Source organism: Echinops telfairi, unplaced genomic scaffold, assembly GCF_000313985.2.
Source record: "Echinops telfairi isolate 266 unplaced genomic scaffold, ASM31398v2 ScPeMD7_20;HRSCAF=75, whole genome shotgun sequence".
NCBI classification, from domain to species: Eukaryota; Metazoa; Chordata; class Mammalia; order Afrosoricida; family Tenrecidae; genus Echinops; species Echinops telfairi.
In genome coordinates, this window is record NW_022103917.1 from 8,763,710 (window position 1) to 8,789,675 (window position 25,966).

At 39.7% G+C, this 25,966-nt stretch overlaps 1 protein-coding gene across 1 annotated transcript in view; it reads right to left on the reverse strand.

Annotated features, from left to right (window-relative positions):
* The window catches only part of ADGRG4 (adhesion G protein-coupled receptor G4), a 148,214-nt gene extending 126,244 nt beyond the window's left edge, over positions 1-21,970 (reverse strand). Inside the window, 3 exon segments of the mRNA XM_004713396.2 lie at positions 18,021-18,638; positions 20,822-21,053; positions 21,956-21,970. Coding sequence (XP_004713453.2) covers positions 18,021-18,638; positions 20,822-21,053; positions 21,956-21,970 — 865 coding nt within the window.
* Between the last annotated feature and the right edge of the window lie 3,996 nt (positions 21,971-25,966).

The following is a 25,966-nucleotide window of genomic DNA, read 5'->3' on the forward strand; positions in this document are numbered from 1 at the left end:
CATTCGTACAGATAGCAACTGGAAACACAGGGAATCCAGGAGAGATGACCCCTTCAGGACCAGTGGTAAGAGTGGCGATGCCTGGGGGGGTGGAGGGAATGTGGGGTGGAAAGGGGGAACCAATTACAAGAATCTACGTATAGCCTCCTCCCTGGGGGTTGGACAGCAGAGAAGGCGGGGGGCGGGGAGATGTCGGACAGTGTAACATATGACAAAATAATAATTTATGAATTATGAAGGGTTCATGAGAGAGGGGGGAGAGGGAGAAAAATGAGGAGCCGATATTAAGGGCTCAAGTGGAAGACAAATGTTTTGAGAATGATGATGGCAACAAATGTACATATGTGCTTGACACAATGGATGTGTGTATGGATTGTGGTAAGAATTATACGAGCCCCCGATAAAATGATTTAAAATTTTTTTAAAAGAGATGCAAATGACCGAGAAATCTCAGCGAACTCTAATTCTACTTTTAGACACCTCTAAGAATAATAAAAATGGGTAAATTTGAATAGGTAAGAAGGATGGAGGATGGAGACATATCTGGTTTCTGCCTCTCCACAATAAGGAAGCCAGAGATCCGATGTGGCCTTTGGACTGTTTTCTCAACCTAACACTCCAAAGAGAAGGAGGGGCCAATGCCCCAGTTGGTGAGATTGAGGGGATGGTAGAAGGGTGAGGTTGAAGGTAATGGTCGAGGGGAAGAAGTGGAAAGAGATTTCTGCAATAGTCGGTATTGATTGTTGGCAAGGGAACACCATCCTGAAGTATCATGAAGGAAAAGAAACAGGGTGGGAGGCTTGGGAACATGCCCTCAGCTACCCTTAAAATCTGTTCTACCAGGTACAACAATTAGACAGTTAAGAAATAGCGATACAATTATTTTAATGAATTTTAACCTAATAATGTCAGGGTCAACTGGAATTGGACTTGGCTTTTAACTAAATGAGTTTTATTAAATGTGCTTTTACCCTTATTGACAATAAAGACTATTCAATAATAAAAAGGTTGGGGAAAAATGGGTAAATTATGAAGGCGGCCTCAGTCGGAAGAAAAACACCCAGTTCAGACTTGGACAAGTGAAAATTGGGGCAATGGTGAAGCATCCAAATTAAACTAGTCCATAGTAAAATTCAGGACTGAGTCATACATAATCTTTCTCAAAATCAAATCAGCCAAAATGAATTCATGCATATTTACTTTGGGAGAAATTATTACTTTGAATTTGTTTGCTTCAGAAACATATTAGCTATGATCTAGGAATAAATGTGATGTTAGACAATCTACCAACTTGCGTCATTGTCTTGAGCATTAAAATTACTTTTAAATTGGTGTATCCAGAAAGTCTGAGGGATGTGTGGGATGTTTTGCTTTTTTTAGGGTTTTTGTGGTCATTAGCAAGTAGAATGAATGCCATGCAGAAGCCTGTAATTAACTTTTTAAATGAGTTGATAAAAGTGCAGACATTTCTAAGGGTGGGGGGAGTCTAAGTTAGGCAAGAAGTACTTGCTATGAGTTGAATTGTGTCTTTATGAAAGAAGGAAGGAGCCATTGATATAGGTGCTCTGGGAACACCTTTATCAATCACTATCTCCCTGGTTCCAGTGAGTAAAGTCACCGCCTCTTTGGTTACAGAGGGTGTTTTGGAAAGAGATGGTTTATTTTCTCAATTTCACAGGCACACAATGGAGAGGGATTTTGCCCCAGGATGGATCAAAACCTGGGACTCTCCCATATTCTATTTGATGATTTAGAAGATGAGATTTGGGGCTTTTTTAGTTGATTTAGATGAGATTTTGGATTGAGAGTAAACTCTAGAATGTATTCAGCTTTTGGAAGACGTTGAGATTAGCAAGAATTATGTAAGGCCAGAGGTAAGTCTGCTGTAGATCAAACTGTATCCCAACCCCCTCCACCTCCAGAGAGAGACAGATAGAGAGATTGAAGTCTTAACCCCTAGTATCTGTGAATGTTGCCTTATTTTCGTGGAAATAGAATTTATTTTTCCCCTGTCCTCCCCCATGCCCTCACCAGGGAATCATTACTCCCATTACTGTTTCTGAAGGGCTATTTATCTTGGCTTTCATGTATTGAACGATGTTAATTATACAGGTCTAACAAGATTAATGAGGTAAAACAAAAAACATAGTAAAGGGAAGAAATCTTAAAGAACTTGAGGAGACTTATGTGTTTTATCAGTGCTATACCACACCCTGGGTTTATCATCCCTTCCATGTGGTCCTTCTGTGGAGGACTGTCCGATGATCTTACAGGTGGGTTTTGGGTCTTCACTATGTCCATGCTCGTTCGTGTCAATTTGATTGCTTCTTTTTTAAATTCTGATACCCATTCCCATCAACACTTCATGATCACACAGGCTGGTGTGCTTCTTCCATATGGGCCTTGTTGCTTCTGAGCTAGACGGCCACTTGTTTCTCTTCAAGACTTTAAAGACCCCAGACACTATATCTTTTAATAGCTGGGAACCATCAGCTTTCTTTACCACATTTGCTTATGCACCCATTTTGTCTTCAGCGATCATGTCGGGAAGGTGAGTATCATACAGTGACACATTAGTAGAACAAACCGTTCTTGTACTGAGGTAAGATTTAAGTAGAGACCAAAATCCATTTGCTTATAAACAGAATTTTGTAGGTGTAATTAGTTAACATGGGGGGGGAGCCCTAATCAAATATAACAGGTGTCCTTATGAACGAGAAAAGACACAGGCACAGATAGACATGGAGGGAAGAAGGCCATGGATTTGAGACAAGGATTGAAGTTAAGCAACCAAACTTTTGAGTGAGATAAGGAAAATGAAAAATCTTCTCCTAGGGAAAGAACAGCCTTCCTGACACACAAAATTCAGAATTTCTAGCCTCCGGAACTGTAAGACAATAAATATCTGTGGCTTTAAGTCACCGCCAGCCTTTGTAAACAATACACTACTTTTTCACTTAACTTTATGACATTGTTTCAATTGTCAGAGATTTACTTTCCATTAGGCCTTAACAAGACTCTGATATATTTCAGCAAAACAAGCTGTCTGCTTTCAAATGTTTCTATAACAAGCAAGCAAAAAGAGACTTGTTAGGCTTCTAGTTTCCCTAGTTTGCAAATGGCAGTACCCTCAGCCTAGTGGCTTAGCAAACTTCTCTGCTAAAGTAGCACTTCTAGTATATTCAAGGAATACGACAACCCAGAATCTGAATCACTCTATGAATGCACTAATTGAAAGGAGAGTTGGCAATTTCACTACTCTACAAAATATTAATAACTGAATTGTATTTACTCCTTTAGGAAAACAAAAAAAACGCTACCCTCAAAACCCAAGTTGTCTTCTTTGGTGTAAAGAACGTTAAGAAAAATCCATACAAGCACAGGAAACTCTTATAGGGCACAGATATTAGGCAGTATCTTTTTAGATAGAGAGGGTTGAGCCATAGATATAACAATTGTTATTAGTACTTCCAATAAGCATCTCAAAATAAATGTAAACTTTATAAAAAGAAAAATTCCCAAATACTATATATATAATGTATAAGCCGAGATTTTCAGCATTTTAAAATATGATTTCTAAAGTAAAATTAGGTGCCTCCACCAATATTCGGGTCGGCTTATACTCGAGTATATAAGTAGGTGGCATTCTAAGTATCCGAAATTACTAAGAAGTAATGATCTCATGTTGTTCCAGAAGTACTACTGTATCCAGTTTTTCCCTCTGAAATGTTTATTAGTGAAGACTGAAGTGTTCATTAATTAAAATGATAACATTTTAGAACCAAGTCTCAGAGGTTGCATTCAAGCCCCTCATTTAGAGATGAAGTCTAGAGAAGTACAATGTTATGAAGATACGATTTCAACAGATGATACATTTAGAAAAGAAACAACAGTATGTGGCAATGCTTCAATTATCCAGCACCCACAAGGGCCTGTCTTGGATTTACACTCAGCCATCAAAAGCCAAGAAGGAAAGAAGGAAGGAAGGAAGGAAGGAACTCTACTCAAAATAACCAAGGAGAAACAAATTTTGATCATTGTGATAGTTACATAATCTAGTATCAATTTGAGGATTAAGAATGTGCGGGTGGAGTCTAGCCTGTCAATCGGGTCATAGCCAATGAGGCCTCTGTGTGGTCATGGCCTTCTCCTGAGGATTCTGGGAACTCCTGTATTTCCTCCTTGGAGGTGGGAGACACACTCTCTCAGCTCACACCCTGCGAGACATCCTGTGGAGAAGATACATGGAGAGAGGCTGATGGAGCCATACCTCTGGAGCCATAGAAGTCACATGGAGACCCCTTCCAGCGCTGAGATGCTTACGATGCCACTGGATCCACAAGACTTCCCACCCACTGGCCTGTGATCTTCCTGCATTTGGCGTCATTGCATGTATTTCATGAGTCTGAAGAGAACTTTATAGATCGGTATCGGCCATATGGGCTAATATTGGACTTATGGACTTGATCTGGACTGGGCTGGGATGTTTTCTCAATATTCAACTGCTCTTGTATATAAAGGTCTTTCTTATTAATAAATGAGTGTCTGGATTTGTTTCTCTAGTCTACCCAGCCTAACAGATAAAAAGCGAAGCCAAGAAAGTTCTGAAGAACTCAAGAAGCAGCAATGACCCAAAATAGTGAGACAAAAACCTTGGAGGAGACCATCACTGTGTTAAACCAAAACACTCAGGCACTGTTGTCAGAGTAAGCATCAAATCCCAATTGGGATCCTAAATGCCTGCTATGCCCTGAAACAATGGTTGCCTTGGAGAATCATTCCTACCCCAAACAAAAGCAATCCAGTCAGATTTAGGTAGATTTTTAAAACCAGGAGCCATAGGGATTAATGATATTTTTATCTTTAATCTAGCAATTAATTACAATGGGTTGATGCCATTTTTCAAGACTGTTATTCTGCAGTGTAAACTCATTATGATTACACATTTCTTCAAGAGCTTAAATTGTTTAGTATCCTTTTTTCTTCAATCCACGTGCACTATTGGTTGCTTTGTTTCAGCTTTAATTCAGTAATTCATATTTTCTGTTCACTGTTATTTCTAAAAGAGTTAAACTATATTCCCATTCATGGAGGGCTTTTGAGTGTTTCATTCATTGGTGGTGTTGTTCATAACTGCTACTCATAGCCCCACTGAATTTAATTCTTGTCCTGATCAGAAATACAATGTTGTAAATGAATGAACCATGAAGTGGCTTCAACATCAATCATATCATCTCTATCACTTTTCTGCACCCCATTTCTCTACACGCATATTACTCCTGCCAAAATATGGGCCTTAAAAGAAAATGCAGCCTTCTAAACAGCTCAAGATGGCATTGATCTACTTTTCCCTGCTCCTTTTACTACATATAACTATAAACCCTAGAAATGGTGCAAGGGGCAACCAAAGGAAAAATTTGAAAAGATGATAAGAAGAAATCAAATTGATTTGGAAGCCATAACTAGAGGCACAACATAATAGCATAGCCAGCTTGCCTCTCCTAACCCATAAGCAGGTGGCCCAGGACCTCCCATTCCTGACTGCCGACCTAGCAAGAGAAGACAACCTATATATGCTCCTCTGGCCTTTGGAATCAAGGGGAATTTTTCTGACAATCTCAGGCAAGTTAGACACCACTTGGAAGGGGGACGAACTGGTCGCCCTGCGGACAATCAGCAGTCAGAGATAGCGTTAGACCCGTGATTCCTCTTAATCACCCAAAGACACCAATGGTTGGGTAGAGCTGTATACAGAGTGACATTGTTCCTGCAGGCCCCAAATGTTCCTCACCTTCCCAAAGGCACCAGAAGTGAGTGGGCATAACAGAAAAGGGGGACACAGTAACAAGTGACCCAGTCAGGAAGACTGGCCCAAGACTGTTTCTTACTTGCCCAGAAATGCGAGGGAAGCCAAAGGGCGCATGTAAGGAAATTCCACCGTATCCCTCCTCTTCTAAAACACACATGGCAACCCAGCTGTATGCTCCCTCAGGCAACACTAGGAACGATAGGTGAAAGCACCTGACAAGCCAAGCAGATCAAAATGATTCCACAAAGACTTGGAAATTGCACCCCACACACACCCCAAAGTAGGCCAAGACACCGTGTGCTTAAACGAAGTGGAATGATTACCTGCTAAAATAAAAGATTGAAATAGGAGCCAGATTTTCCTAACATGATTGACAAAATTTCCTGATACTATTGAGACATCAGCAATCATACGATGAACCAAAAAAAATCACAACTTGAATGAGAAAAGCTAATAAACATACACCAAAATCTAATGTTAGAATTACCTGACAAGGACTTTAGGAGTAGGGTGTGTCCTTTGGGCCCTGAGATCCCTGTACATTGAACTTTCAAAATCCAGGAGCCAGGTCACCAGCAGAGTGACAGAGAAGCAGCAGCAGCAGCTGAACCGGAAGCTGGAGCACGAGACAGAGCGGTGGACTCCCCAGCCCACAGAGCAAGCAAAGCTGAGTGCTTTGGGGCAGGAGACTGGCTTGTGGAGTGAGGTGAGTCTGGTCACATATTTGGGGAGCTGGGTTTGCTGACCCACAGAGCTGGAACTGAGTGCCTTCAGGGTGAGGCACGTCTGATCCCTGACTTACAGTCATCAACCTTGGGGCGAGATATAGCCCCCACACTGTTTCTTCACCCCTAGATGGACTCAATAGTAAGTGAAGATGGAATAGGCTAAAAATCAATTAACGTGAGGACAGAGCAATAGAATTCACTCCCACTTAAACAGCAAGGAGGAAATAGTATATGATAAATAATAGAGCCCAGGGAACTGTGCAATAATAATGAAGCATACATTTATATCATCAAAGCATTAGAAGAAGAAGAAAAAAAAGAAGACTGGGGTTGAATAGATACTATAAAAAACAGTGGTGGAAAACTTCTAAAAATTAGCACATTGAAAAAGATGAGTGGACCCCAAACAAGATAAATGTTTTAAAAAGATGAATTCAAAGAACTCCATTACCTAGTGAGACTTATTGCAGCCAGGCCATAAATGATTGAAAATACCATGGTGAGAAAATACCATAGGACCCAGAAAACCTTCAAGTTGGTATATATTCTAGAGAAATAAGAGCCACAAGAAAAACAGACATCTGCACACCTGTGTGCCTCACAGCACTAATCACAACAGCAAAAGGAGGGAAACAATCTAAATGCCCAGCAGCATAAGAACGGATGAACAAACTTTAGTACACACACACAATGGAAACACTGTAAATTGTATAAAAATAATGATGAGTCTGCGAAACACCTCAAAGCATGAAGAAACCTAGAGGACATGCTGCTCAGTGAAGTTCGTCAATCAGAAAATGACACATATTCTATGAGACGACTATTCTAAAATTTCAAGAAAAGGTTTTCACACTAAAGCAAACATTTCTTATGCCAAAGAGGTGTAAGTGGGAAACGGAAGAGGGAAAAGTCATAGGCTAGATTATGAAACTACGGCCCGCGGGCCACGTGCGGCCCACATAGGACATTTATACAGCCTATTGGATGTTTTTGCCCCGTTTTGTTTTTTACTTCAAAATAAGATATGTGCAGTGTGCATAGGAATTTGTTCATTTTTTTTTCAACTATAGTCCAGCCATCCAACAGGTCCGAGGGCCAGTGAACTGGCCCCCTGTTTAAAAAGTTTGAGGGCCCCTGGGCTAGAAGGTAGGGGAATTAATGTGGATGAAGCCAAGAGGCTTTATATGTTAATACACAATAAGAGAAAGTTGTGCAAAAATGATGGAGTCAGGGTAAAGCACTTCTTTGCAAAGTTAAAAGCAACAATTGGGAGGTTTACTGTGTTATTTAATTAGTTGAATTCAAAAAATTATGATCTGATATGTAGACCCCACCTAATTCACAATGAAAACGTTTTTAAAAATAGTTCGAGACAACAGGGGAAAATAGTTCTATACACAAAATCCTGCACCAGCAGTGATCAATGAGTAGATGCTTGGATAGGCACACAGGCTGATTATATGTGGGAGAGAGAATGAGAGTGTACCCACTAATATATCTAGATTTGAGAGAGACCATCTGTATATATGAAGGAGCCATGGTAGCACAGTGGTTACACACTGAGCTGCTAACTGCAAGGTCAGCAGTTCAAGACCACTAGTCACTCCTCAGGAGAAAGACAGAGCTTTCTATTCCCGTAAAGATTTACAGTCTCAAACAAATACAAATAAAATAAAAAAGATTTACAGTCTCAGAAACCCACAGGGGCATTTCTATCCTGCCCTACATGGTTGTCATGAGTCAGCACCGACTCAATGGCAATTAGTTTGTTTTTTGTGTGTGATAGATATAGATATATACCTTTCCTGCCAATATATTCATGAATGTGGTGAAGCATGCAGAGGGCAAAGTTATTAAAACATCTTAGACATAACCAAACACCTTGAGGGAATGAGTCACTGGCTCAGAGGAACAGGGCTATAATCTTGGGGCACACCAAGGGAAACTGTCGTAACACAGGTCATAAAGACAACGTTCCACATCCGACTTCGATTAATAGTGACTGAGATTTTAAAAGCAAGTGAACAGCCATCTAAGGTGGTTTCTCCCCACCCGGAGGAAAACAGAATGGTGAAAATCAAAAGACATGGGGACAAGTCGTCCAGTGGACTAATGGACCACACAAACATCAGTCTTAATCACCCTGAGATCAGAAGAACAATAGGGTGCCCAGCCACCACTACCAACATTAAAAGATCTTGAATACGCTGGGAGGAAAATGTGGAACAAAACCCAAAATCATAAAAGACACCAGGCTTACTGGTGGGATAGAGACTGGTGAGACCCTCAAGACTGTGGCCTTTAGTCACCCTTCAGATCGGTCCCTGTATTAAGGGAGGGGAAAAATGAGGAGCTGATACCAAGGGCTCAAGCAGAAAGCAAATGTTTTGAGAATGATGAGGGCAACAAATGTATAAATGTGCTTGACACAATGGATGGATGGATGGATTGTAATAAGAGTTGTACAAGGCCCCAATAAAATGATTTTTAAAAAGATCAAAAGGGCAGCATTTACCCAAAGACAGAGGGTTCTAAACAAAGGAGGACTCAAAACAGAAAACTTTTTGAGGGCGGAAGTGGGATATGTAATGGTATACTGAAAGGATTGAAATGGGTGAATGAAACAAGATGTGTTAGAACTGTTGAATGTAAAATTGATGAGCTATTCATTAAATCTTCACCTAATTCATATAAAAATACATTTTTTTAAAGCATTTAGTCTTGGAAATGCTGGGAGACAGTTGTACTCTCTCCTACAGGGTTGCTATGAATCACACTTGACTCATCGGCAGTGGGTTCATATGACTAGTTATTCAAAACTGTAGCTATCTATAGATGAACAGATAAATGTATGAATTGAACAGAATGGAAAACTCAGAAGTAGATTCCCATAAATCTGGTGTACTGATTTTTAATGAGAGTGTAAAAGTTACCCAATGGAGAAAGGATAGAATTTTCAATAAATGGTGTTGGCGCAATTGGATATGCATAGGCACAAACAACATTGGTCCACTAACCATAAGGTCAACTGTTCAAACCCATCAACTGCCCCGTGGGAGAAAGATGAAGCAATCTTCTCCTGTAAAGATTTACAGTCTCCGAAACCCCAGAAGGTCACTATGTGTCAAAATCAACTCAATGGCAAAGAGAAGGCAAAAACTAAAACAAAAATAATTTTAGTAACCTGAACCTCACATGGTATGCAAAAAATAACAAATGTGTTGTGGACGTAAATGTAAAATTGCAAAACTTAGGGGAAAAAGAAAAGAAGATCACAAAACCTTATAAATAAATATATATGTTTAAATGTAGAATTATAAAACTTTGTATGTTTTTTCAGGGTTCATATATATATATACATATATACATATATATACATATACACACACATATATATATATGAAATCCTGAAAATCTAGGGCTAAGCAAAGAGTTCTAAGATTTGACACCCAAAGCAAGAAAATCTACAAATGATCCATAAGAATAGAAACTGATAGATTAGGCTTCATCAAACTTGAAATGTAATGCTCTGTGAAATGCCCTATTGAGAGGACTGCTATCTAGAATACATAATACACTCTCAAAACTCAACAGTAGAAAGCAAGCACATCCCAAAGAAAATGAACAAAAGACCTGGACAGACACTTCACCAAAAGGAGATACATGCTGCAAATTAATAGACGAAAAGATGTTTAGCATTATTAGCCATCAGAGGAATGTAAATTAGAGTCACGCTACACACCTGTCAGAATGGCTAACATAAAAAATAGGGACGTCACCAAGTACTGCCAAGGATGCAGAGAAACTGGATCACTGAGTGCTGCTGAGAAAGTAAAATCGTACAGCCATTCTGGAAAACAGTTTGGCAACTTCTTATAAAACCAGCCACTCAATTACTATATAGTCCAGCAACTAAATTATTGGGCATTTATTCCAGAGAAATGAAAATGTATCACGCCAAAATCTATGCATAGATGTTTACAGCAGTTTATTAGTAACAAAAAAACTGGAATTAGCCCAGAGGTCTTTCAACCTATAAATGGTTAAATATTCTATGGTGCATCCATACCCCAGAGTACTCGTCAGCAAAGAAAAGGGGTCAGATTATGAAGACATGCAACAATTTGGATGAATCTCTGCAGAAGTATGCTGAGGGACAAAATTCATATAACATTTTATATAACATGTTTGAAGTGATCAAGTTTTAGAAATGGAGGACAAATTAGTGGTTGTCTGGGGTTAGAGATAGAGAACAGGGAGATGGAGAGGGCAGGAAGGGATGGGTATGGATATAAAAGCGCAATACCTAATCTTTGTAGCGGTCAAATTGTTCCATATCCTGACTATGGCGGGGGATCCCCAAATCCACACAGGTGGAAAAAAAACCTGTATAGAATTTACTATACACAAGTAAAATTTGAAAGCTTGGTGAATTGAATCAGTGCCAAACTTATGATTCTTACATTTTGTTTTGTCAAATGTTGCCATTAGGGGAAATTGGGCAGAGTACAAGGGACCTCTAACTGGCATGCAAATCTACAACCATTTCTATGAAATTTTCCAGTAAAAAGAAAGCAAATGCAAAACCCCACACTTGTGCAGGTAATTGAGCCATAAGTGAATAACCTTTCACACTGGGACACAGAGTCAGCCTCCATGTTGGGAGGAAGGCTCACAAGTATCTTTTGCCCCATTCATTCTGCTCCCATTGTGAACAAGTGATCACTTGCACACATGATTTACATGAGCCTTGCTGTCTCTGTCTTTCAAAGCAAGGATAATCCATGCTGATTCATGGGGTCTGTGTGCTTCATTGCCATTTGCTCCTTCACTCTAGACAAAATTGTATTATTGTAATCATGGGGAGCTGGAGAACTGAGGTATAGAGTAACTGAATATTTATGAGACATTTTGTTGCAGATGTACCTGCCAACAGAATATTAAGTAGAACATTTGCTAAGGTACCAAATTCTGGTTGTGATTTGGGTATATCACCTCATATTAAATCGATGTGTTTTTCTAGCTCACATATCACATCTGTTTTTTCTTTCAATTATGACCTCTGTAAATATAATTCAAAGTGTGTTTATTAGATTTGGCCGAGGTAATAGTGGCCAGAAACTGCCACAGATAGAGCTGCCTGTGGGGAGAAAAATTATGAAATGAACATCTTGAAAATGATGAGAGGGAAAAATCCAAAATGGGGTCTGCGTTGAGTTTCCAGGAAAAGACATGAGCAATGATCCCTGTGAGACAGGCCAGGGCTTCCATCTCAGAGTCCGTAGGAGAGCGTCACCTTGTGCAGGGGAATACAAATAAGAAGGCTCTGAGCAAACTACACACCGCTCCTGCTTATCTTTCATGATGAAAAACGAGGGCAGCACAGAAAACTGATGCACAAGGGCAAAACCAAATTGCCTTCTAGCTAGTGAAGTCCATCCCTATGCAGCCTGTTCTATCAGAGCTGATGATGGCGCAGAGGGTCAGACAAAGGCTTTAGAAAGTACGTAAAAGTGTATAATCAGCCCCTGCATATTTGAAGGGTAGAGTTCACAAAGTGATTCAAACCCTCTCGAGCATTTGGTCAATTAATAAACCTTAGCGAAACAAGGACCCCATGAATACAGGAACCCTATGTTTTTGCGTAGGGTGAATTTCCAAGAGGGGACACTTAATTCATGTTTTGTTCACTCTTCACTAACGAGTTTCTCATATATATAACATAATTTATTCTATGTGCCTTTGAAAGACTCTTGTTCTTTACATATGTGAATACAAACCAAAGCAACAACCCATTGCCTTCAAGGGGATTCCAGCTCATAGGGACCCTCGAGGGCACAGCAGAGCTGTAATCGGTATGGAGATGGCTACATCTTGCTCCCAGGGAGCTGGTTTGTGGGTTGTAACCACTGACCTTCCAGTTGCCAGCCATCATTTCCACTCCTATGGATCATGTGTCTGAGCTAAGATTAAGACAAATTATGCCTAGAGAGGAACTTTAGCTTATGATCAGAAATTTCTTACCTATCACCACCCATTACTTCTGAAATCCCATAGACTTCGTTACAACTAAAAACTTGAAGCAACTTAAAAGTTCTTCAAAGGGAACTCAAATAAATTATAGCATATCCAATTCTATCATACTACTCAGCATCTCCTTTAAATAATGAGGAGGTTCTATATTTTCTGATGTGGAGAGATCTCTAAAATATATTAGTAAATGGAAAAACAGGTGCATATAATCAGGATACCAACTGTGAAAAGAAAACTAATAATATTTGTATGTAAGTGCAAATTTTACATTTTTCTGCACGGAGTCAGAAGAAATTAACCATCATTGCTTTTGAAGAAATTCACTTGGGAAAAGGGATTGAAGAGAAAGGAGGCTTTTACCTTCAATTTTAGACTTTATTCTTTTTTTCTCGTGAGGTGTATCTATGAATTTTACTTTAAAAATAAATTCATTTCAATGAATATAAACTGACACATTGCAACAAGTAGTAAAAACTGATAAATAAATTTAAATGGTCTAAGTTTATACCCTTTTGCCAAGAAGTTCTGCTTGTAGAAATGTGTCATATAAAATAACAAACTCAAACATACCAACATGTATGTGTGAGGAGATTGATTGCAGCAGCATTTGTAACTGAAAAACATTGAAAGCAAATTAAATGCACATCAATGGTGGGTCGGTTAAATAAATGATAGTACAATGGAATCCAGGCAGCCCTAAGAAAGAGTGAGGTGGATACAAATAAATTGGCATGTCCATGAAAATATAAAATCAAAATAAATCAACTTGAATAAAAATGCATGTGTATGTGTCCCTTAAAAGAAGCCCCAGTGGCATCATGGACTAAGCACTGGGCTGATAAGCACAAGATGGGCAGTTCAAACCCATCAGTCTATCTATGGGAGAAATATGTGACTTGTCTGCTGACATAAAGATTCATGGTCTCAGAAACCCTACAGGGTCACTATAAGTTGAAATTCACTTGAGGGCAGTGGACTTGATTTTATGTACACCTTAGTTTTGTTTTCTCAGATTCCAGACATGCACATTTGTAATTATAAACCCATAGGGAAAAAAGTTGACAAATAGGTATGCTTTACTTTATATATTTATATCTGTATTGTTTGCGTCTATTTTATTCACAACCGAAGTGCATTTGTAATTTTAAAAAGTAAAAGATGCTTTAAAAAAAACAAACTATGTCATTTACTGTTCTTATCATTATTTATCATTGTTTAAATATTAGTGAAACATCTCTAATATAATGAATACTTATTGAATAAACCCAGGTAGGGTTCATTTTTCATCAACTGTTCCCCAGAATTCGCTCTCATATACCCACTCCAAACTCATCCAGCAGACTAGGTTTCAAAATAAAGGTTCTTAAGTGAAAGTGGAGGATAACCACATCAGATCACAAGACGGAGGGTGACCATTTCATTATAGAACTGCCTCACAACATCATCACACTGAGTCACACAAATGAGAATCATGGCCCAGCCCAAGTTGACACATAACCTTAACCATCATAGCCAGAATTACCTAACACCTCAGCATGTGTTACTGCTAGCTGTACATTTTAATACACAAATGAGCCAGATATTAGACATTTTGACTATTGTCATAAATATGAAATATCAGATAATGAGATAGTCAATAAGTGACCAGAAGGGGGTGTGTGTGCAAATAGATATATTGAGATTTCTAATCTGACAATGTGTTCGTTAAGCATGTACTTTTTTAAGGTCCTTACGCCTATGGACTATACGTACTGATTCATTAGGCAAAAGCTGAAACTAGACATATTGTAATCACCCATATTTATTCATATAATTGCTCCTTTTGTTCTAGATGTCATAGAGCCAAGACAGAATTAGGAGAATGTCTTTGGTGTTACAGCTCCTTCAGTGGGTGAGCCTGGCAGGGTTAGCAGCTGGTAACTTAATTTCTCCAGATAGGTTATGAGCGCCAGCAATTGCCTTCAAAAGAAGCTTGCAAGACAGTGGTTCATAACCTTTGAGGGCCACAGATGGCTTTAAATAGTGCTGCCTGGTATGAAGGTGAGGAGAACATGGGCTTATCAACCCCCCCCCCCCCACAAAAAAATTGATCATATCAAAGTTTCAATATTTATTTGAGTGACCTGTGTTCCCTCAATAAATTGGTCTCACATGGTATTAGGAAAAGGCCGCAATTGTCAAAGGCTGAAGAATGTGCTAGAAAAAAGTCTTAATCCTCTGTGGGGCAGGGGGCACCAACTCGTTGAAGGCTATTCTGGAGTCTAAGCTAGGAACCCCTGTTATAAGTTCAGAGAGAACATTTCCTATCCTTTTGGTGTGATTGTCCATTTTAGGCTATGCTATCTTTGTTTGTTGTTTGGATTAATTGCACATTATTCCCACAAGGGCCCAATCAGATCAAGAGGCTGGATTGCACATTAAAAAATGTACAAAAGAGTAAAATAAATGAGGGTAGTCTAGTGCATATCAGATTTTGCTGTATACCAGCTAAGTACCTAGGAAGGGCCATGGCCATTAGCTGTCCAAATCATGTTCTGAAAGATTACTGCTAAGCATATGAATTCAATAGGACCATACTTCTGGTTCAAAGACCAAAGTTAATGTTACTTTAAACCACTTACCTACTAGTCCCTAGTTCACTTATGTAACCAGAACTGACTAGGACTACTCTCTTTTATTTTTATGGCTTCAGAAAAGAGAAAACCCAAATGCCTTCAGGTAGTTTCACAAAGGAATAACTGTCCTGTTCCTTTACATTGGTCTAATCTCAAAGAAACACAGAAATCCCCTGGAAAGTGCCTCTATCATGAAATCAGAAAGCATCCAGGCTGCTGACAAAAACCTATTCCCATAGGCTGGTGCAGCCCTGTAAGGCCCAAATCTAGTCCCTGTGTCTTTCCTACCCTCTCTAAACCCTAAGAATAGTAAATAGTCCCTGTCTGTGAATAGGTGAACATTTCAAGAAATTAGAAGAAAAAAAGAGAAACTATTATGATGCTTAAGTCACTGATGTTACCCACACTTCAGAACTATTACTGCTGATGGTGGAGAGGAGGGTGGGATTGTACAGAGAAAGAGAATCCCGTATTCCCTTTTGAAAATGGGTGAAAACAGAAAATATATGTGTTAATTCTGGAAAGCCGATTTTCATACAAGAATTTATATTATCATTGCTCTAAAATATTGAATTGATTTATAAATTTTTTAAAAAACTTGGATCAAATGCACTACCATGGAGTTGATTCCAACTCATTGCAATCCTATAAGACAGGGTAGAACTGTCTGTGAATCTTCGAAGCTAACTGTTCAGGAGAGTAGAAAGCTCTGTCTTTCTCCCTCTCGGCAGCTGGTGGTTTTGAACTACTGACCTTGCGTTTACCCACCCAACACCTAACAACTATGTCACCAGGGCTTCCTTGACAAATACCATTATCTACTAAAAGGAACCAGGAATTCTTAGTAAAATGGTTGATCGTTGGGCTGAGTGGGAAAAGTACAAGATAAGCCTGCAACAGCTTGTGCTAAAAAGTAAGGATGTATTGAAAAATGATGGAAACTATCTTAGACTCAGTTCTCTAGAGGAGCAAAACAGTGAAATGTGTGTGTGTGTGTGTAGAGAGCGGGGGAGGAAGGAGGGAGAGAGGGAGAGAGAGAGAGAGGGAGGGAAAGATAGAAGAGTGTGTGTGTGTGTGTGTGTGTGGTGTGTGTGTTAATAGCTCATGTAGTTATGGAAACTAACAAGTCCCAAATCCATGAATCAGCATCAGGGTGGAGGCTGTCTACTCACGAGGGCTGATGAACTCACAATGCTCAGCCAACCGCTGACTCATATCCCAAGAACTGGAGGTCAAAGGATGATAAAGTAGATGCAGGATAGAGAAAACTTAGCCAGATTATCAATATATACTGAATGTAGGCCACACTCTCAGTGACATTGCCCTTTCAATTGATTAGCTGCTCACATCGGGTCACAAAATGAAGAATGATTACATAATGTCCACCAAAACCATCTAGAGCAGTGGTTCTCAACCTTCCTTATGCCACGACCCTTTCATACAGTTCCTCATGTTGTGGTAACCGCCCCCCAACCTTAAAATTATTTTCGTTGCTACTTCATAACTGTCATTTTGCTACTGTTATGAGTTGGGCGACCCCTGTGAAGGGTCATTTGACCCCCCCAAAGGGGTTGCGACCCACAGGTTGAGAACCGCTGAATCAACGACCTAGCCATTGACACATAACCGTAATCATTACAGGAATGTATCAAAAGGACAGGATAGCCAGCTTGAAGGGCTTCCATTGACCAAATGTGGGTCAATAAATGGCAGTAACGAATTACAACCCATTGAATAAAATAAGAATCCATGTGTTCATGCTGACATAAACAAAAACATGAATGAATTAATGAGTATATGGGGAGGAAGAACAGCCCCTTTGTTACAGTAGAATGTCAACTAAGAAAGGTAGCAAGAAAGATGGAGTTTTAAAAATGATCATTTTGCAACCATCAACATAATAAGTAATTCAGGCAAGAATCAACAGCAGGTGTCAAGCTATTGAGTGAAAATTTGAAGAAGAACAGGATACTTACATAGCCTCTAAATAGCTCCCTAGAAATTACTTATTAATTATAAAAGAAGAAAAAAGTAACTAACTCTTCAGTGGAGAAATCTGGCAGACAACACCAAAATCAAGTGATCAAAGCTATCATCACCAATAATGACACAAATTGGCATCATGTATCTTCTGATGTGAAATTACCATCACTTCTGTGGAATTCGTGTCAAAATTGCAAAGGCTGAATCTAATCAGGAGGAAATATTAGAGAAACCCAAGCTGAGGGACATTCTACTCATAACATGACTGTACAATAGAAATGTCTAGTCTGAAGAGGCATGATAACTACATGCAAGGTGTGATCTTAAACTGGATCCTGGAATAGGGGATAAAAAGAAATGAATTGGATAAATGGCTAAATTTGAATATGGGCTATAGGTTAGATGATATTGTGTCAATGTTAAACTTCCTGATTGTGATAACTGTACTGTGGTTATGCATGATACAAAAGGTGCCCTTATTCTTAATAAATCCACACTGGAATACTATCAAAGCATCAGACACAGGTAAGTTGTATACATATGTGTGTGTTTGAAGAACGGATAGAAGGAGGGAAAGAGAGCTCTAGAGAAGATAACAATGCATATGGAAAAATGTTAATGGTTGGATATCGGTATATGGGAGTTCTTTGCCCGATGCTTAAAACGTAATCTAAATTAAGTCTAAAATTATATCTACATAAAAGGACAAAGAAAATAATATTTGCTCTACATTAAAAAGTAACTTTTAAAATTGTGGCAACCTTGGGGCCCTCTTAGGAAAACAGAGTCTTGTCTAGGAGAGAGTCCTTTGGTGCAACCAGCAGAGCGGAAAAAAATTCACAAGTTACTCACAGCAGCGCAGTGTCTTATCAACAGTCGGAATCATATTGTTGACGAGCCAAGCATCTTCTTTCCAACTAACTACATTTCCATCTAAACACTTCATAAATTCTTCATTTTCCAGAATGTGGTCCCAAAGTTGAAAGTAGCATAAGCTGCCGGTGAAGCTAGGCACCACACTTGTAGCATGGCCGTTCCTGTTTGCAGGCAAGTGCCCGAGGACTAAAGTCCCATTAGCTGTCAGGTTTTGTGGTTGATCCATCATTACCAGTAGCCTTTCTTTATTGAGAAAGAGCTCTAGCATACCCTTCACACCGTCCCATATCAAGCACACGGTATGCCATTGAAATGGAGTCAGGTGGTAACGGACAGAAAAGATCTTGCCCAAGTTGTAGAGTATTATTTGCTGGTGGTCTCCTGCAAGTCCAAGGTCTATGTCTTCTCTGCCCAACAAGGTGTTATTAGTCATGTAGGAGAAGGCTATCCAATTACTCGAGTTGTCACTCCTGGATATCAAGTCAATGCACACCGTGAATCGACTGAGTTCAGGGATCGTGTCATTCAGGCTTACATATGTGTCGCCTCTTCCATAAAAATCCAGCTTTTTTCCTTTCAGTGAAAGTGCATCTGTCCAAGTTTGGGGAAAGAGAAAAAAAAGGTAAGTGGAATTTTTGTTTTAAGAATGTTATCATCTCCTTGGCTATATAGTCAAATATAGCTTATACAAAACTATTGCGAGTCAATACCAGTGCAAATAAGGCAGAAGAGTAGATACACAGAAAGCATCTCTAGTTGACATTGGCATATGTTTTTGGGGGTTTTTTTGCAAAAGAATATCTTCCTTAATTTTGAGAATGATGAGGGCAACAAATGTATAAGTGTGCTTTACACAATTGATGTATGTATGGATGGTGACGAATCGTATGCACCCCAATAAAAATATTTTTTTTAAAAGAAATAAAACACAATTCATCTGGAAAAAAATTAATATTTTCCTTGTTTTATTTTGCTTGGACTAATATAAAAAGTTGAACTGGTGTTTCTGAGCACACACCAGCGGGAAAGTTTGGATTTAACATTTGCTGCACATCATCCTCACTCATATAATCAAAAGATAACTACTTTCATCCACCTAACTGCCTTTTTATATTCATGGTATGACAGCATTTTATTTCTCCGGTGCCTTTTCCTGCTCTACATGATCTGATGTCGCCTCTGTAGAGAATCCTTCTCACCGACAGGCATTGACAGAGGGCTGAAGGATGATCAATTGGATATGTAGTTGGACGCAGGAATAGGAGTGCTGTCACAGCCCTGAGTGTATTCTGACTTATCTTCTTCCATGTCCTTCCTATGGAGTTATGGTGGCTTTCAGGGGCTCTCTGTGCCTGTGGATTCAGAGTCAATGAATCCACAATCAATGCCCATGGAAGCAGCAGTCAAGAGATCAAACGACCCATTGCATTGGGTAAATCTGCTGCACAAGACCTCTTTTAAAGTATTGAAGAGCAAAGATGTCACTGGGAGGACTAAGGTGTTCCTGACCCGAGCTATGGTATTTTCTGTCGCCTCAGGTACCTGTACATTGAAAAAGAAAGGCAAAAGGTGAATTGATGCATTTGAATTAAGGTGCTGGTCAAAGCCATTGAAAGTACCATAAACTGCCAAAAAAAAAGATGCTCCTTAGAGGCAAGGACAATGAGACTTAGTTCCATACATTTTATTTTACTTTGTAAATAGTTTTATTGGGACATAATCTATATAGCATATAATTCAATAGCTCAATCATATCAAGAAGTGTTGTATAATCATTACCACAATCAATTTTAGAACATTTTCTTCTTTTTTTCTACTCCTTGTTATTAGCTCCCAATTTCCCCATAACTCCCCCTGACCTAGTCATGCCCTCAAGAAACGATTAACCCAGTTACGGTCTCTATAGATCCACCCATTCTGGATTTCATATACACAAAAACAAAGGGGAAAAAAGCCTGCACCAATAACAAAATAAAATAAAGATCTCAATCAAAAAGAATCCAGAAAATATTAAAAATGAGAACAACTTTAAAATGGGTCAAAGGGGTGATCAAATGATAAAGTATAAAATTTGAACCTAACTGTAGCTACCATAATCTACTTTCCAATGCACTCTGCATGATAGCAAGGCTCTTCACGTCCCTGGTGGTCTATGTTTAAAGGGAATTCACCAGAGGCGTAAGCCATGGCTCTCATATATTTTAAACATGTTGTCAGGAGAGACCAGTCTCCAGAGAAGGATACTATGCTTGGCAAAGTAGAGCAGCAGCAAAAAAAAAAAAAAGGAAGGTCTTGACAAGATGGCTGTAACAATGGGCTCAAACATAAGAACAATTGTGAGGATGGCGCAGGACCCGGCACCAGGTACACAGGGTCACTATGAGTCGGAGCCAAGTTGACAGCACCTAACAGCAATCACGGCCATGGACTCAGTTAACGTTGGCTTGGTCGTCAGTCTGAGCTGGAATCCCAACTCTCACACTCCTCAGTTGAACGACTTTGGAAGCAAGTTATTTAAACCCCCCAATCCCTCAGTGTCTGCTCCAGTAAAATGAGGCTTGAGAAGTATGGCGTTGTCAAAAACTCCAATTATAGAGGAATGAATCAGCAAGCCCTGGTAGATTCATACAATGAAGCATTATGCTTCAATACAAAAAAAACAATGACTCTTGCGAATGCCCCGAAAGACATGGGCAAAACTGGAAAACATTATCCTTAACCAAACTTAGTCAATCTTATAGAGATATTTAACGACGCCATTACTGTAAGGAAAAAGAAAAGAAAAAGAAAAGTAGTTTTCACACCAAGAGAGAAGACTTTGAAGACTATGAGGAGGTCGGGGCCAGTGACAGGGGCAGGGATAGGGAAGGATAGTAAGTTATAGAGGGTGGGAGAAAGGACAGGAAGGAAAAATATTTTCAAAGAACCACATTTGTGGGGTTGATTTAGCGGGATATTATTTCTGGTTTCCTTTGCTGAGATGGGCTGCGCCAAAAGAAGAATTCTTTCCTTAAAAATAATAGCAAGAGTGAAGGCTCACAGCCTTAAACATTCCAGATTCCTTGCCCCACGGATATCAATAATGGTCTGAGTGCCTCAAAGGGGGAAAGTCAAACCGAGGTCGACTTGGAGTCTGTAATGACATCCAAGTTCATTTGAAACATATGAAAAAAGAAGAAGTATGATCTTGTATTACCATTTTGCAGGTTGTGTTCAACACACTGTTCAAAAGTTAAAACGAAACAAAACAAAAAACCTCAAGCGGGCAGCCATCGAGCCTCTAGGCCAGGGCAGAACTGCCCCTGTGGGTTGCTCTGTGCTGGGACCAGAACTAGGTTGACATAGGCTCTCAGGCATTTGTCTAGTGGCCTAGGGGGTGAGGTTTTTAGATTTGTAGCAGTGATAGTATCGTCAATCATTGATAGCTTCCTATGAGGCAAGGGCATATGCAGTTTAAATTTTCATCATTAGTGCCAAATTGCCCAGCAAAAGACTGGTCCCAGCACAGGCCAAGCTAAATCAACAAGGGCTTTATGGCAGAAAGGAATTCTAACTGTTCCCTGAATGAGGGTTTCACAGTGACAGCCTTAGTAGCACATTTGAGAGGCTGGCAGGAAGTAACCGTTCCCCTGGCTTCTAGGAGATGCCCTGATGGAAGCTCCCAGATATCCTTTGGCTCCACCTTACAGTCCTCCTCCATTCTTCCATGAAACACTCCATCAAACAAGTGTATGCCTACTCACACATGTACTTATGCACACATGCTCACATACATACTCATCTACACGTGCACACTCACATACTCAAGTACGAGAACTCATACCATCCACCTACCAAGAAACTATCTCTGGCCTGTCCATGGTAGGTAAGCAAATGTTTATTTCTGTCCCTGGCTTATCTGATTATATTACCTTATCATCTTTCATATGGCTAATAAATCAAGAATTAATCCCCAAACGATAATAATCACTGTGAAACACAAGCCTCAATTATGGTTTTGGTTAACAATGTTTTTCTTTTTAGCCCTCCCTCCACAATGACATCAACTGCAATATTTAAGAACTGGTTTTATGGTGAACATAAATCTTCGGGACTTGGTTGTTTCTCAAAAGAGAATGAATTGTAATAGCATACGGGTAGCAAGAGCCTCACCTCTGTGTGATATACTAGCATAACATTAATTGTCAAAGGACATGAATGACAATTTTCAAAATAAAAAATATGAGTCAGTAATATCAAATATGGCCCCTCATTATTTTTAAAGTGCAAACTAAAACAAAAATGAGATATTAGTTTCACCTATTGGATAGATAATTGTTTAGAAGATTAAGAATGTCCAGTCTGACCAGTTTATGGGGAAATCAGTTACTTCTATACACTCTGGTGGAAAAGACAATATTGGTACCGTCTTTGTTGAGGGGCGGTAGTGGTGGTAGAGGACAGTTTGTGAATACCTTGACATTTTAAATTCCGTATAGTTGTCTGTATACTTTTGATCCAGAAATTCCATTTCTATCAACGTATTCTAAAGAGCTATACATGCATACTAAGATGCAAGAACAAGGATATTTAATATTCCTATGGTATTGTTTATAGTTGAGAAAAATAGAAACACCTGTATGTCTCTCAGTAAGTAGCGTAAAGAAAACAAAGCCCACTGCGATCAAGTCGATTTTAACTTTACTGACCCTCTAGAGGCCAGAGTAGAACTGCTCCACAGGGTTTCTAGGGTTGTAAATCCTTATGGGGGCAGACTGCCTCATTTGTCTCCCACAGAGTAAATAGTGCGTTTGAACTCTTGACCTTGAGATGACCAGCCCAGCACACAACACACCATGACACCTGGCCTCCAAGAGGCGATTGGTTAAGCAAATGGTTACCTCTATTAGTTGGAATATAAAAGTAAACAAGGTACATATATGTAGTCATGGAAAGATTTCCAATACTAAATTTTCAAATTTCCAAACTAAATTTCCAAAATTAAAAATATGAAATGGAAGTTACCTAAGTGTAGGTATAGTGTTATCCTATAAAAAGATATGAGGATGAAGTGCATGTTAACACGTGCATAGAAAAAATATGAGAATATACAACAAACAGTTAAAAGTTATAATTTTTAGGGCATGAGATTTAGGGCATTTTTACATAGATGGAACTGCATTCAGTAATTTGCCTTTGTAAGTAAGTATATATTACATTTTATAATTAGAGAAAAGTAAAGATAGAGCGGTAGCTGGGTAGATAGTTAGATATCTTTTTAAGGTGCCATCAAGTCAGTTCTTACTCACGGCAACCCCATGTGTATCAGATTAGAAGTGAGCTACCTAGTTTCTAATGACTGATGTGGCAGTTACAGAATCTCTTGTCAGCTTGAGCGAAGGGGTGGAGTCTAACCTGTCAATCAGGCCACAGTTTGATGACCTCATTTGGAGATGCGATGGCGATAAATAGCTCACTGAAGGCCAGACCCACTCTTTCTCTCTGCCTTTCCTTTCCTGCTGTTGAGACACTCAGAGAGCTAGAGGAGACACGTGGAGACCCGTGCCAGCGTTGAGATGCTTCCACTACCACAGGATCCACAAGACCTTCTATCATCCTGCATTGAGCATCATTGCATGTGTTGCGTGAGTCTAAATAGGAATTCATGGACTAATATCAGTTTTTTGGGCTAATATCAGACTTACAGACTTGATCTGGACTGGATTGGGATGTTTTCTCAATATACAATTGCTCTTTTATATAAAGCTCTTTTTCTTAGACACATATGAGTGTCTATGAATATTTTTCTCTGGCCAACCCAGACTAACACAGCTGATTTTTCAGAAGCAGATCTCTAGGCTTTTCTTCTGGGTAGACTTGAACTTCCATAGACAGAACCACTTGTAGCCTTACTTGAGATTCTGCAGATGAACGCCAATTCCTCTTACAAATGAGCAGAAGACATGGTGTAGTCGAGTTGAAAAAGCTGAATCTGAGTCCAAGTTCTGTCCCTTACTAGCTGTGAGAATGTGTGAAATTAATGCATGTAAAAGTTCTTAGAACAATTTTGGCACACACAGAGCACTAGTTAAGTGTTACATACATAAACTCTCACTTTTCTGTGCTTCCTTCATTAGTGGTGCATGAGAATGAGAATGACCTACCTCACAGGGCCACTATAAAAGATGATACAATAACAAGTGATATTTATGCTGCTGCTGTTCTTGTGGTTAGAGGCCCCTGACTCAAGGCATTACATAACATACATTACAGAGCTGATCCATAATATTTTCTTGGCTACAAAATTTGTGGAAGCAGGCCACAGAGCTGCTGGGTGGGATTGAAATATCAAGTTTTAGGCTAGCAGCCGATAACAAACCACCGAGGCTCCTAATGTTTAGGTTACGTGTAAGGCAATGTTTATAAGCTGGGAAGCCTCCTGTAAACGTCACCTGTGATGTTTGCTAATGTTGTTGCTAGAAGCCTCTTTCCTGCCTCACACATGTATGTGCATCTGTGCCAAGCCCCGCTGCCATCTCTGAGGAGGCTGGATGTGACAGGAAGGAGAGAGGCCTTGCTCTTCTGCTTGGCTAGGCAAGTAGCGTTCTCTGCTGGGCCTCCCGAGGGCTTGTTTCAAAGGCCACTTGTGTCTTTGCATATGATTTTGCTATCCATTGCAGATGTCTGCTTGGGCACTGCCATCTGTTCCTTGGCAACTTTCAAGTCCAAATTGCATGATTGCTCCCCTGAAGCATACTCTCGCTTGATATGGCTCCTCTGTGTCTCTTCGCCGCTCTCCACTGTTTCCTTTTATTTTAAATTACATTTATTATTGTCCTCCCCACTTAAAAAAGATGCATGTGGGGTTTTTTGAATTTTATTCTTCATCCAAAAATACGCCACACACTTTCTGAAGAAAAAGTGGAAAGCATTAGAAAGTAAAAGGCCTCGTGAGTGTCCTACCGTCTAAGACAAGGAACTACCCTGGACTTAGTGATATATGTCCTCTGGCTGCTTGCTTGTTTGTCCGCCCCCTCCCTTTCTGAGCAAACATTTTCCTTGTTTCCCTGTGGCTGAGATCAGATTGTGTGTACAATCTGGTACCTTGTTTTTCGCGCTTAACATTCTAACATAAGCTCTTTACACATTAGGAAGAACTCATCATGCACTTGATTTAAGTAACTTCCCAGAAGCTCTTCGCTATGTCTTGTCACTCTCTGGCAGACAGATACAGCAAGCGATGGGGCATCAGATATTTTTCTGGCAGTGCCCGGGGAGAATAAAACCTCTGCCATCCTGGTTACTCGAGAAGTACAGTTGTTGGCCTTCATCGAATTCCAAAGCTGCTGGCACCAGCCTGTGTGTTTTCCTGGTGATGCCATGGTTAAGCAATTTTTAAAGCAGAAATGAAGCCATTGGTCATCAAACAATGTCAGTTTCCCTCCAGAAGGCTCCAACGTTTTATATTATAACCTCAGAAATATCGTGTTTGCATGCAAATCACAGTAATACACTTAATATTGAAATAAAGCAAGTCACACAAATGTTGTGGCTTCCCAGTGCATATGGAAGGTATGCTTATCCTATATTCTAGTGGAGAAAGGAGCCCTGCCTGGAGGTGTAGTGGTTACGCCATCAGCATTTGAAACCACCAGTGGCTCGTTGGGAGAAAGAGTGGGGCTTTCGACTCTTGCAGAATTACAACCCCGGAACCTCAAGGGAGCAGTTCTACCCTGCCCTCTAGGGTCACTGTGAGTTGGCATGGATGCAATGGCTGGGAGTTTGGTTTGGTTTTTATAGTATTTAAAGCATGGAATAGCATTACTGAAAAAATTCAGGTATTGTGAGAAAGACCAAGAGGTGACAGAGAGACATGAAGTGAGAGCATGCTGTTGGAAGAATAATGCCCATTGGTAGACGTGCTTGACCTAGGGTTGTCATAA